Genomic DNA, 13,976 nt, shown 5'->3' with positions numbered 1-13,976 from the left:
TTGTCAGCATGTGACCTAAAAAGAAGGCAGGGAAGTTTTTGGGTCAGGGTTTATTTATTTATTTATTTATTTTTCATTTTTACCTCACAGTGATCTCACTCCCAGTCCTACAAACATACTCTCATTGGACGAGCAGGTAATGCATGAAAGCCTGGTTCAGAGGGCATCAAATATTCATGCGTGTCTATGAAGTGTGGGCCAGTTCTCCAGGCCCGCAGGTATCCTGCCGCTTGTGCTCCTTCATCACTGTCTTGCTGCTCACACCCCGAGGTGTACCATTCTTCATTGTGATATGATTGGACACTGTGGAGAAGAGCCAACAGAGAGCAAGGCTACCCTGAACTGACCATGTGGTGCAGCCTTCCAATATCAGGTGTCAGGCTTGGTGTTGAGCCTAATGGCAGCGCTGATGGATGTGTTTCACTACCAGCTGTTGGTCTGGTGCAGGGCTCTGCAACCTTTACGACGAAAAGAGTCGTTTTTTGTGACTTTCCACCAAATCAAATTTAGGTCGCGCCGCAAAGCACGTTTATGTTTAAAATGAGGTTAACAGCTTGAAAAGTTTGATGTATAGTTTTGATATAGATACAAAAAAGTTGCATTCTTGTCGTTTCACTTATGTCAGCATGGGAAACATTTCATAACATCTTCTACTGTTTTTGGATTCAATTTTAGAGGTTTTCTTTTTCTTTTCCTTTTTTTTTGTTTCTTTTTACATTTTTAAGACATTTATAACATTTTATCTTTTTAATCATTTTGGCTCTCTTTTAAGCAGTTGTGGATGTTTCCCCCTCATTTTAAACCTTTTTTTCTTTTACTAATCCCAGCCATTTTTTTAAGCTGTTTTAGCAATTTTCCGTGGTTAAAACTATTTTTTTTTTTCTATTTAAGTTATTTTTTAAAGCCCCTTTTAGCCATCAGGCCTTTTGAAAATGTGTAAATAAGCTACAACTAAGCTCAAATGTTTATTTAGGCACACATTTCTGAAATATTAGTGAACCCTTAAGGGAGGGCTTAACGGTTCACTAATTTGTTCAATTTGGTGGGTTTCTGAAACCTCCAGTCAACTGGTCAATGGAGAGAGAGGGAGAGAGAGAGAGAGAGAGAGAGAGAGAGAGAGAGAGAGAGAGCGAGAGACTCTCTTTACTTTGTCGTCTCCCATCACTTCCCTCTTCTCACTATACTCTCGCACACCTGTGCGTTTTTCCTCCAGATCTGCTCTCTGTTCTGAGCGCTCCGACCCAGATTGAGCAGCTGACGGAGAGGAGCTCAGACACTTTGCCTCTCTGAAAAAAGCAGCTGTCACAAACAGAGTACAGAACCGCCAGCGGGAATTAGAAACAGACGGGAACAGGCGAGGGGAGAAGGGAGAAGGGAGAAGGGAGAAGGGGCAGGCTGCTGCAGGTGACCGATGGAGACGCGCGGCATGCGTGATTAGGAGAGCGCCGCTTCAGGGAGCGTCGGCTTTGTTGAAGTGGATTACAAAAGTGAGCAACCTCCAGAACTGAGCGGGACCACCTATAATCCTCCCCACTTGACGGATTTCTTTCATCGCCATGAATGTGTCACCACCGGACCGGAGGAAAAACATGCGAGAATTGGCTTTGGAGATTGGCATCCGAGTTCTGCTCTTCGGAGTTTTTGTGTGAGTAAAAATGCTCTCGCCGCTGAGTTTTCTATCCAGTCTGGTGGTGTGTGCCTTGGCATCGGTGTGTAGTTTCGTGACTGGCTTTGCCCACATGTATTCCCCCTTATTTAGACGGCCGAAGTGCTGTATTAAGGTGGATTTGCCACGGTGTGGTGCTGCTGGAGGAGCCAGTTCAGCACCATGGACAGATCCCGTCGACCCCACACGGACACTAGTAACAGGTTGCAAAACAACTTTCACTATATGCCACGAATCTATAGTGTTTCTATGCTTAATTTATACTTGTAAAATTGTAAAAGACGATGTATTTCTTCCTTTGTCCACTTTAGCTTGTGAATAAGAGTTTTTTTTACTCCAGCATTTCCTGGCATGACATTTTCTGAGACGGTCGTGACTCAGAGGCACATTTTTCTAAACCAACATATACATAAATCATTAATAGTTTTGTATTGCCCGAGGCTGTCGAGCGCCGTTTGCATCATGATTGTGCCTTTTATTGATTTTGCGTTTGATATAATATGGGAAAAAAAGCCCCAGGTCATGTCATCTGAAATGACTCACCTTGCTGCAGCTGTAATTCCATCTCCAGGAAAATTAAGTCCAAAACAAGCTTTCCTGACTTGGAGTGTGCAGCTCCACTGCCTGCATCGCCTGTGTACATTATCATTCATATCTGTCCTTGGGGTAAGTGGTCTAACTGTATGTGTGCTGCCACTGTAAACTGAAAATAGAAGCCAGGAAGAGCCTGATGCTGCACATTCACAGTGTTTGACACGGGCAAACTCAAGCAAGGATGATCTGGTCAAAGAGTGAGACATACCAGAGCGGAGGCAAGAAGCAGTTCAGTTTAGCCTTTTATGTTTGTGTTTTCATGTGTAAGGCTGTGAGATCGGTATGTTTCAGGCTCGGTATGTAGTTGCGAATCTCTGCTCAAGGCCAAACAAAAAAATGCAATTTCACACAATATCGTCATCATCATACACTAACTGCTGTATTCTGCCGCTGATGCCCCTGTTTCGAAGTCCTTGATCACTATAATGAAGTGAGTTATACTCCCCGTATTCTCTCTTAACTGCACAGAGCGCAAACTACGACTAATAAACAGTATATTATGGGGTTCTAACTTAACCGTCATGAACTTGATATGTTCTGTACTTACAGCAAAACGCACTGCAGAACTCACATTTAATTTGGTTTTATAGAATAAGTTTACTCTTTCTCCGTGACATAGCTACGTCTTGGACATAAAATCCAATTGTCACACCCGTGCATGCATGTCAGCCTGATTTTGCTTTACGTATTGTTCGTCTGTGGCAGAATTGTATCCTTGCAGCTGGGCTATACATCAGTCTATGATTAGACTGTATAGTGTTTTGTAAGTAGCTTTGTTCTCCATCATTGAAATGATAGTAAAACATTATTGGACTGGTGATTGAGAGCCCATATGTAATTTATTATAAGTTCCAATCATGTATTTTGTCACGGTGTATAATCCTGTGTAATGCATGTCTTTGTGACTAGAAGTAATTGTTCCATCGAACAAACTCTACTCTCAGTAGACGAGAGCGTCGCCCTCTGGCCATGAAGGGCAGCAGTTCCTTGTTCTTGACTCACAACAAAGACCAAGGTAAAGGCTGGATAAATGGGGTCAAACACAATCTACCATTTTTTCCACTGAAGGAGTGGAAAGACAGTTTTTTTCCCTCTCACCTTGTGTATCTGCTGATCACATATTTTTGCCGTAGGTGTAGGGCCCTGTAGCTTCTTCTTTGGAGGGATTGAGTAGCTTTCTTTATACATTTTCACCAACAGTGAGATTTGGCTGTAAGGCATCATCTTTTGTTCACTATTGGTGAATCCCATTTTATTGAAAGAGTCCAATTTGTTTTCTTGCTGGACAGAAGAAAAGTGTTGTATGTCAGTGCCATCATTCGCAGTAAACCCTCCCAGCAAGAATATCTGAGGTGTTGGGGTTTTTCTGTGTGGAGTTTGTACAATCTCCCTGTACATGTGAGGACTTTCTTCACATCCTCTGGTGCTTCCTTCCGCCATCCAAAGACAGGTGTTTACTGAACAGTGTCTTGCCTGTATTTGTTAAATTAAATTTGATCATATTTCTCTTTTTGTTGTGTCTTGTGACCCTTTATAATGAAATCTTTTTGTTTGCTTTTAGTATCTTTTATCCAATAAAACATATATATATATATATATATATATATATATATATATATATTTCCTGATTATTTTTAAACTGATTGAAAATGTTTTGTGTAAGAATGAATTTTTCTTTTCTTTCTGCATGTTCGTGATTTGTCATCCTCACAGTTAGATGAATTAAAGACCAGGGGACGTGATTTTCCTGCATTATTCACTTTGAACTTTGCCAATGACAGCTTGCCTTTAAAGAAGTGTGCTACTTTTTACTTTCCGCTGCTTGCCAAACTGCCTGTCTGCTCCCAGCCTCGGGGGGGGGGGGGGGGGGGGGGTGCAGTGACCTTAGCGACAGTCAGCATGTGTGTGTGTAAGGTTAAGTTGACCCTGTGCTATGAAACCACTAATGTCATGCAGTCATCACGGCCTGAAAACCCCGGGAGTCGCCTGTCTCTTGAGTGCAAAGCAAAAGGTTCAATCTAAATGGAAATGGATCTTTGACATTTAACAAAGAGAAAAATCAAAAGCAGAATACTGACTCAGAAAATGATAACGCTCTTTTATTCTCATCCAGGCGAGCTGCTCAACATAAAAAAAGGGGGATAATGAGATTGGAGCTATTGCACTTTGCTCGTAATCCAAAGCACCACCAGCAGGAGTTTAGAAAAAATACTAAGAAGGCATTTATTCAGTGTGTGGTCAAGTGACAGCTCATGTTCACCATCATTACAAGTTCCTTTTTTTATTTTCCAAGCTCATTATTGGACACATATGTTAGCAGATAAATCCCATAAATATTAGAGAACTGGTTAATTGGAGAGCAGGGTGACGAAGGAAGAAGAGCATGGGCAAAAACTGAAATAAGAACACAGATGGAGGATGTGCTGTTAAGGGGATACAGATTGCCTGGAGATTTTATAGATAAAGACTTGAGACAGAAAATAGATGCACAAGAAACCATTGAGAACTGTTATCTGTATCTCTAAAAGCTTCTTGGTGGAGAGATTGGTCAGAGAGGAGGGCAGCTGGTTTACAGGCTGACACATAAAAGAAAAACAAAATCTGTTTGTGCTAAAAATAACAATTTATACCCAAGCACAATTTTTTTACTTTTTTAATTAAGAAAAAATGTGATGATATAGTACGACTGATTAAAATTGCATCTATTTACACTGAAGCGATTCAACAGATCGTGAGTGCGATGAGCTCAAACACGTTCTGATGCTGGCTTTGTTTTTGGGAGGATATTTGTTGTTGCCGCTGCCACTGTCCCCCCTGAAAACAGGCTTTTTGGTTCACTGGATATCATCCTCTGCTCTCAGAGGGAGAATTAGGAGCAGTTTTGGGATACAGCCCACAGCTTTGGCAAGCCTCAGAAAGCCTTGTGAGATGCTGAGGAAGAGTGAAATGTCAAGGCGTTAGACCATTTAAGAAGAAACGAATTGTTTATCCTGAACGTTAAGAATGAGGGCTTTTGTGCTGTGGTGTGTTTCAAGAAAATACCCTTTTTTAAGAGGACTGGATGCAATGTCATCAGGATTCATTATTTCTGCAGTTGATGAGACAATGAGAAAACATTCAATTGAGAAAAAAAACATTGCTGGGAGGCTGTTTTTGCTGTGGCTAAAGTAATAATGAAGAAAAACAGTTCTATAATATCAGCTCTGGTTGAGGGGCCAGTACCTGAGATTACTATGGCTACAGGGGTTGTAATTTAATAGTACATCAAATACCCCTTGAGCAGCCACTTCTATTTGAGAAACTGAGAAATCTATTTACGATGCAACTAAAGGAGCTTTTTTGATAAAGCAGTTTGCACCAGAAGCTGTAAACAGAACAGAGGTGTTCATCAGTGTTGTAGAGGTTACTGATGATTAGTACTTGATGGCAGCTATTACTTTCTTCTTCAACAAGTGGTGGAGTCCCAGTCTTTAGAAAGGTGGCTATTGCAATACTTTTGATTTCACAGTTACATCATTTATGATTAGGATGCTCTTTAATTTTACTTTTTCTTGAAAGAAACAGATTCATGGACTAATAACCTCAACAAGAGCGTTCAACAAAATAGATAAATGAAATTAGAAATATGCATGCAGCACCAGATATACATTATAAAACTCAGCCAATATTTGTGTAATCAGCTTATACATCACAGCTACTTTGAATCGGGACTAATGTTCATGTCACTTACAGCCGGGCATCTTTCATGTTGCTGTCATGAGGACAGAGGAGGATTAGTTTATTAGAAAAGTAACCATTACGACAGCACATTTGCTCACCTAACAAACATTTGGCCCATGACAATAAAAACAGAAACGTTACTTAATGATGCATTATTCACAACGCTGGTGGGCAAACTCTGGAGGTGTGCCGACCTTCGTCTGCTGCTCTATTTCTGACAGCTGGCGGTGACCTCCACATCTTGTTCCATTAAAGATTGAATGGTCAACTGGCAAAAAAAAAGTTTTGATAACAAGTTGGTGCAAGGGCAAACTCACTGCAGCTTCAGTAATCACTTTAGAATTAAAAACATCCCCCTTTCACCCCATGTATTTGTCAGTTCAGTGCTTTTAATGTGAACAAGCATCTTCTGTTTGCATTAGCAGAAACTTAATAGCACCCTGGATTGCTTAAAGGGAACAAACGGTACATGACCACACTGTCATCATTGATGGAAAACAGGGCAGGATTTAATGTTTATTTCACAAATACTTATCAGTGACCAGTTATATGAAAGTCCTGAACAATCAAGTGGAGAAACATAATGAATGCAGATGCTTTCACACAATAAAATGAAGCTGCTCATATACAATAATTTTTCTTAAGTTATGCAAACAAAGCTGAAAAGGAAGGTCATAACTAAACATTGTGTGGGTCTGGCGCTGATCGTATGAAGACGATCTGGCACAGACACACTGGGAGAGGGGATTAATATACATGAGGAGATGAGACACAGGTGGAGCACATTGAGATGATGACGTGAGGAGGAGAGTTAATTGGAAATGTGAGGGGAGACGCACATGAACGTCACACACACAATGTCATAAGCACACACACACAAGACACATTTACACATACCCCGTTTAAAAAACAAAAAAAAACAAACGGATATTTCTCTCTATAGCTATGTTTAAAAAAAATCTTCACATGTCAAAATGACATGTTCTTTATTAATGGCAGGTTGTAGAAAATGTTATTTATTAATGGCACGATTGGTACACACGCGCAAACTGCAGGAGCATTGCTGGAGAAACACAAATTTTAAGCAACACGGTAATTATGAAATCAAATATACATTTCATTTTGCAATATTCATGACTTTGGTCATTTTTTTGTGTCAGTTAAATGTAATAATTTTGACCACAACATATTCTAATAGTGCTTTGCACACCGTACCCTACCCAGCGACATGATGATGATATTTTGTATTAGAACAATAAAAAGTGGACTGAAAACAAAAACAAAAACCTTCACAATTTTCCATCCAACCATTCATCCATCCATCTTTTTTACGGTTTCATCCTGTTCATTTTTACTGGGCTTTGGTGCCAATCCCAGCTAACTATGAGTAAAGGTAGCCCTAACACAACAACAACAACAACAACAACAACAACAACAACAACAACAACAACAACAACAACAACAACAACAACAACAACAACAACCCACATTATCACTTTTCCTTTGAGAAAATGTCTTTCAAGTCAGATATCATATTTGTCCACATTGATATGCTGCTTTCATAATCCTTGCGGATTACATGTAAAAAAAGCTCCTCATCCAATGTGATATCATGTGGAATTTTCAACTGCTGTACTACAATCTTCTTGGCTGCAGTTAGACCTGCTAACCAGTGCAATGTATGACATATGACAAAATCTCTAATGAATATATAGATGATTTGGGTTTTTCAAGGCACCAGCTACAGTGTTCCAAGTCACATCCCATCCCATCTCATCTACTTTATATTTTTCACCCAAGTCTTCATACCTGGTTTGTGCATATATTTTTTTACTTTATATATGTATAATTCCATTTGTTACAGAGGAATGTATTGTACATACAATGAAAACAATGAAATAAACTTCAGAATACCCGTGGACTCCACCAATAACAAGAAAACCTTTTCCTCAGATAGTCAAACCAACCTGTCTGAACTTGCTGTGTGAGGTCTTAGAGTGAAGAGTGTGAGTTTCACTATTGATACGTGAGACTACAGCTCTAGATTTAAAATACATAGCTTTATTAACTTTGAATTGATCTGTTCTATCTGCTCCTGCAATAAAGAGAATGCTGTAGAGGAGGGGACACTTCGACCAGCCACCAAAAGTGCCCTGTTCACACAAAAGAAAAAAGAAAAACACTCCCAACTTGACTGGTTGTAATTCTCAGTTATACAGAGCGTCCCTGCTGACGAGAGGAATCAAACATCTTATAAGAAACCTGAGCAAGTGTTTGGACATTTGGAGAAGAAACATTGGATCATGAAACACATATTGTTTCCATGTCATTACGTGTTCAGTAATATAAACCAGACAACCCAGACATGAAATAATGAAATGGTTATAAAAGAGTAATTCTAAGTTGGTGAGTGCACGCGTACCGTAACTATACCAAGAAGACAGTACTAGTCTGATTGACTGGAACTGTGGGTCCAGGAAAAGGTCACTCCGAATCAATGCAGTGATTATAAAGGTACAAGCTTCTCTCAACGAAATTCCTATCAAATCTTTCAATCCTTTTGGCATAGGGTTTTGATATAGGCTGCACAGACTTCTCCACCAAAGGCCACAGGTGTGAATGCCTCTGCTCTAATAAACTAAGCTTTTCATTAGTTCTTTTGATCTGAAAGAGCTGCTTATACTGCTGACCTCCAAACTAGACACTTCAGCCCTGCATCCTTCAGCTCGTTGTTTCTTTCACCCGTCTGTGTGGTTTCGTCCAAATACTCTTCCCATGGGTGAAATTTCCAAGCAAACAAGCCTCACTCCTGCACAATGCAGCACACAGTGAGTGATGCCAGAGAGGGAAAGTGCTCCATACGGCTCTCCAGCAGACTCAATATATTACATTTACCATCACATATTGTCCACAAAGTTCAGTTGACTGACCTGAAGATAGAAAGAAGTATTGGAGAAGTAGCTGTTGATGGGAATAGAACACCTTCAGGTGAAGCCCATGTTTTTGTTTCTTTTCCTCAATATATATGATGCTTTTGCCACTCAGTTTATTTGTGTGCCTTTTTGTGCTTCCCTGTCCACAAATCACTTTTCAACAATGCCACACACACACACACAAAAAAAAAAAATCTCCTATTTTATGATGTCTTTCAAGCTACATTAGTCTCCTGTGCAGGCTAAAATGTAAGCTGCTGAATCACAGGTCACTAAATCTGCAACCCTCATTATCTTGGAGAAGAATGGAAAAATTGATATGGCATGTTGGACAGGTCTCTGTGGCTGCAGGGCCAATGAAATCTTCCTAGGCTGGGTGCTATTGACAGAGATTGACCGGAGGCAGATGGGTGTGAGTGAGAGAAAAAGCGTGATCTCCAGCGATGTCCATTTGTTGATTTCTTTGGTCTCTGGAGCACCCATTGTTGTTCTTGATTACATTGGCTGCAAGCGACCTGATTAATCACTGAGTTCATGAAGAAGTGGTGCTTATAAAGTGGTGCTCTATTCAGGGACTCCCAATTACACCAAACAAAAGGAAGATAATCCAACAGAAACATTGGTGTGCACATGAGAACACACAAAGGAAACAAGCCCGGATACAAAATATTTCAAAGGACTTGAGTTGGATGACAGTTTGAATCGGTGACCTTGTTAAATTCAGAATCTGAGCACTTTGTGGAAAAAGAAGATACAATTACTGAAAGACAGACGAAGAGGAAACATGGAGAAACATAAATATCCTAACCGGAGGATGTTCACGTATAGATTAGAGGTTCACAGGCAGGGGTGGAAGTGTGTTGATCAGCAGATCGGCAGGTGCAGAGGCAGAAATAGCCACTGAGTCCAGTGAGAGTGAAGGCAGCTGACTGTCATGCCAAGGCCAGGGATTCCCTCACCGCTCAGCCTGTCCCCATCTAAGCTCCTCTGGCATTTCTAGTCTCCACAATCGTTTGATCAGCTCATTATGTCTCGCTGTCCCTGCTGTCATCTATCCAGCCCTATCTCTTTATCCCTCCATGGGCATCAGATCACTCAGTTACACTGTGCGCCCTTTTCACCATGCTCTCTCTTAAAGGGGCGCGTCAAGCTTTGGCGAAAATTGGCCTGTGGGTCCACTCGCCGCATAAGATGATGAAAATTCACTGTAACCATGAAAATAATGGGAGAGGAGCAGAAAGAATAAGGGTAAAAAAGAGGAAAATAAGACCGTTGTTGTCATGCTTGTTTGTTTGAATGGAGATTTGGGTCAAAATTAAATAATCAAGCCTTGCTTATTTTTTCCCACCCCAAGTGACTCTGATACATAACAAATAGAAAAACAAAATATTTTAGCAGTTTTCCCCATCACCTACTCTCTCTGTGTATCACAAAGACTTCTCGGAGAACATTTTTTTTCGGAGTCTAATGGTGTAGTTATTATCATATGGGAATTAATGATTCATCGTATTTGGGAGATTTGCAGTCTTCGCCTCAAATCCCCTAAACCCCCCGCATCACTCTCATTACAAAGTAAATATAATAAACCTAATGGTTTGCAGCAGAGGCAACTCAAAAATCACAGTGTATTTGATTAAAACTGCATTCAAATGAAGAGGTGCTCCTCTCAAATTCCATTTATCTGAAAAATAACAGCATTCATCCCCTTCCATGTCTTCCCATTCATTGCTTTTACGATTGCCGCCATGATCATTCTGACACCAGAATTCCAAACAACCTGACAGAGCTTGAGTAGCTTTGCAAAGATGAATGAAGTAAAATTGCAAAGTCCAGATTGAGAAGCTTTACAAAGTCCTATTCACACAGACTCAGCGCTGTGATTACAGCCAAAGGCGTAGACCTGTATTCACTTTTTGACATTAAAAAAGAAACCCCTCCTGCTTTTTTGTGCATTCTCGTCAAGACGTTGCTCTACACTGACTGTGCTTCCATTTATAATTCAGTCATCCACATTCCAGAGCCACTCTACATGTTGGAATTCAACTTCAGGCAATGATGTTTCTCATAAGGAGAAGCTCTTAAGGTACACCCTGTCATCTGCTCTCCCTGAATGAATAATGAACCACCGTGGCGATATCTCTTTTGGTGGTGGTACGTTGGTCTTAGATTGTTCAGTAAGAGTGAGTGATACTTCTTTCCTCTCACCACAGCACAATGTGTCTACTGTTAACACCTAGTGGTACTTACAACCAATAAAGATGAAGCACACAACAAGTTACACTACTATTAAAAAAAAGAAAGGGGGGGGGGGGGGGTCAGATTTCCATAGAGACTGGACCACGTCCACATTCTCCATCAACTTCAATACTTACAAGTAATTTTTTTGGTTGACAAAAAGAGCAGCTCAAATTCTGGTCAACTTTATTCCTCAAGACACCATTCTACAATACTAGGTACTGGTGTAATGCGAAAATTGTGTAATTTTTCAAAATAATAATGTGTTTCATCATCTTCGTAAAGTTACAGAATATGCTTTCAAGAAACAAGAAATGAATGATTTTATCTCTCTTGCCAGATAAAAACAGTCACTGGTGAGCTCAGAGTTAAAATATACAGATAGTTAATAACTAAATGTACTTGATTAAACTCTGTTGCTTTGCCTCCTATGTAACACACTGTGGAAACACATTTGGCTTTGTTTGGTCCTTTAGTGTCTTCCAGCGGCTGAACAGTGAAGTTTCTTTGTAGTTTGTCTTTGAGCCGTGAGAGTACTTCTGAGCACTATATGACTGCGATACGTCCACAAAGAGATATCACAGACGATCTACGAGTCATTGTTATTAGAAGTATGCATGTCAAATCCTGTACCAGTATAGAATCCGGTACCAGTATAGAACTGTTAGGACGCGTCTTAATGTCATCAGCTCCATTGTTGTAAGAAACACATAGTAGAAAGTATGAAGCCAAAGCTTTTGTAACTAACATGTGTACATTCCCGATCTGAGCACAGTCAAGGTCAAAATACACACAAATAAGGTCATTGTATATGAGTGGCACATACTTCCATAAGGCTCCTTTTGTAAGAAAACATTGTCTAGGACCTCAAGGCCTCTTGTAAGATAAGCATATGAGAATTCAAACCGGCGGCGGGTGCTCAGACACACGGTGAAGGGGACAGCTGCAGTCAGAGAATATAGTCCTCCTCCTTTTATCCGTCTCTTTGTCCCTCATTCCTTTTATTGCCCCTTTATCGGGCATTTTCTCAGATCTGCTCCATTACTGTCATCTTAACCATCTTGCTCTTATCTTTGCAAAGACAGATGAAGGGAGCTGAGGAGATGAAAGAGCCTCCCCACCACACACATTTGGACACGTCCCGCTCCAAATCTTAAAACGTATAAAACACAAACCTCCTTCTTTTGAAAAAGAAAACAACCTTCATCACGTCTGTGTGTGTGTGTGTGTGTGTGTGTGTATGTGTGTGTGTGTGTGTGTGTGTGTGTGTGTGTGTGTGTGTGTGTGTGTGTGTGTGTGTGTGTGTGTGTGTGTGTGTGTGTGTGTGTGTGTGTGTGTAACTCCCCCAGGCCCACAGGTTTTCTGTCAGACCACTCTATCCTTAATGACTCTTGTGTGGTTTCTGCTAGACAGCATGCTGCAGAATGATGGCTCATTGTTTAGTGCTGCAACGGGAAAAGGATCCAAAATAATACATGGCACGGTTGAATTGAGGAAACAGGTACAGATGTGTCTCAGCAACTTCTTTTCGACAAATGTAGCTTATACAGCCAGTGTTTTAACAAAATGTTCATTATTAAATCTTGAAAGTTAGAAAATTGCACGATCAGGAATACCATAATCAGCAGATGAATTACAAAGGACATTGTCATCAAGCAAATAAGTTAAGTGATACAAGAAAAAGTTACTGTAAAGTCAGTGATGAAGTCAGTTTCTATTCATCTACTGACATTTGGGGTGCAGTTCCTTGTATATGTCCATAAATGAGAGCACAATAATGCTCAAAGATTATAGCAGAAGGTTAAAGGTAATAGCAAGTTTGTGTCTCGAAATGTTCTCAAATTTTCCACATTACCAGTAAAAGGTTATAAGTTTGACAGTATTCCATAGTATTTTTCTCATTCTAGAGAAAGGCTTTCCCACTTTGGAAAATATAATAAAATCCCCTATACGTCATTGTCTTTTCTTATTTATGATGCATGAAGAGTGGAGACACAAATAAAAATCTATATTTGAATGATCCTACAGACGGAGACTCACAGCCAACACGAGCTGTAAAACTTGTGGGAGGCGAACAAATGCAGGTGGATCGACTGTGAAATGTGAAAAAGTGAAATTCAAAACAATAGTTCTTTACTTCCAATTCAGACCAAATCTCTTCTTCACCACATCCAGTTTGCCTCCAGATGGAGGAGCAGCAAGAAAGAAAAAATATAGAATAACCAAAACAAGAGTTAAAATCGACAAGATTTCTCCATCTCCCAGTTAGATCAGTGGTTTCTGTGTCTTTTTTTTTTTTGTCAATTCCAATGCAACAGCAGCAATAACAACAGATCCAGGCAGATGGAAATGCTGACGTGAGCAAGGAACGCACAAAGCTGCAGTGATTGATTTATTGTGTTTATGATATTTGGTGTGATGGAAGAGTTCTGCACTGCAGCTTGACAGCACAATTGTTTGGAGGGTCGAGATGCGGCACTCAAATTCTCCTGAATCTGGGATTGAAAGAACTTTCAGACCTCTCTGAATTGCAGATAGCCCGGTGGAAGCTGCAACCACAAATTTGATGTGATCACCCGTAAATAGGATGCGCCCAGTCTGTCTGTCTCCACAGATCTGACTTCACTAACAACTCTGATTAGGCCTGCAGTCGGAATTCAGTTCAGTCTGATTAATATTGCGTACAGTTAAGAGAGCATCTGTGTCGTCGTCACAGTTATGAAGGTTCATGTTTAAGGAACTGATGAATATTGATCAGATGAGGAGGTTTACAGCCAGCATCACACACAACTTGGCCAAATGGAACTGAAACTTTCAGTCTGTAAATT

General features: G+C 40.3%; 1 protein-coding gene across 1 annotated transcript in view; it reads left to right on the top strand.

Annotated features, from left to right (window-relative positions):
* Positions 1 to 1,301: 1,301 nt before the first annotated feature.
* The window catches only part of plpp4 (phospholipid phosphatase 4), a gene marked incomplete at its 3' end in the record, with an annotated part of 56,763 nt that continues 44,088 nt past the window's right edge, over positions 1,302 to 13,976 (top strand). The window contains exon 1 of the mRNA XM_080481249.1: positions 1,302 to 1,645. Coding sequence (XP_080337375.1) covers positions 1,557 to 1,645 — 89 coding nt within the window. The 5' untranslated portion in view covers positions 1,302 to 1,556. The remainder of the gene's footprint in view (positions 1,646 to 13,976) is intronic.

This window comes from Lipophrys pholis, assembly GCF_963383615.2.
Source record: "Lipophrys pholis genome assembly, chromosome: 15".
Taxonomy (NCBI): domain Eukaryota; kingdom Metazoa; phylum Chordata; class Actinopteri; order Blenniiformes; family Blenniidae; genus Lipophrys; species Lipophrys pholis.
Note: the sequence above shows the minus strand (reverse complement) of the source record. Positions and strands in the feature narration are given on the sequence as shown.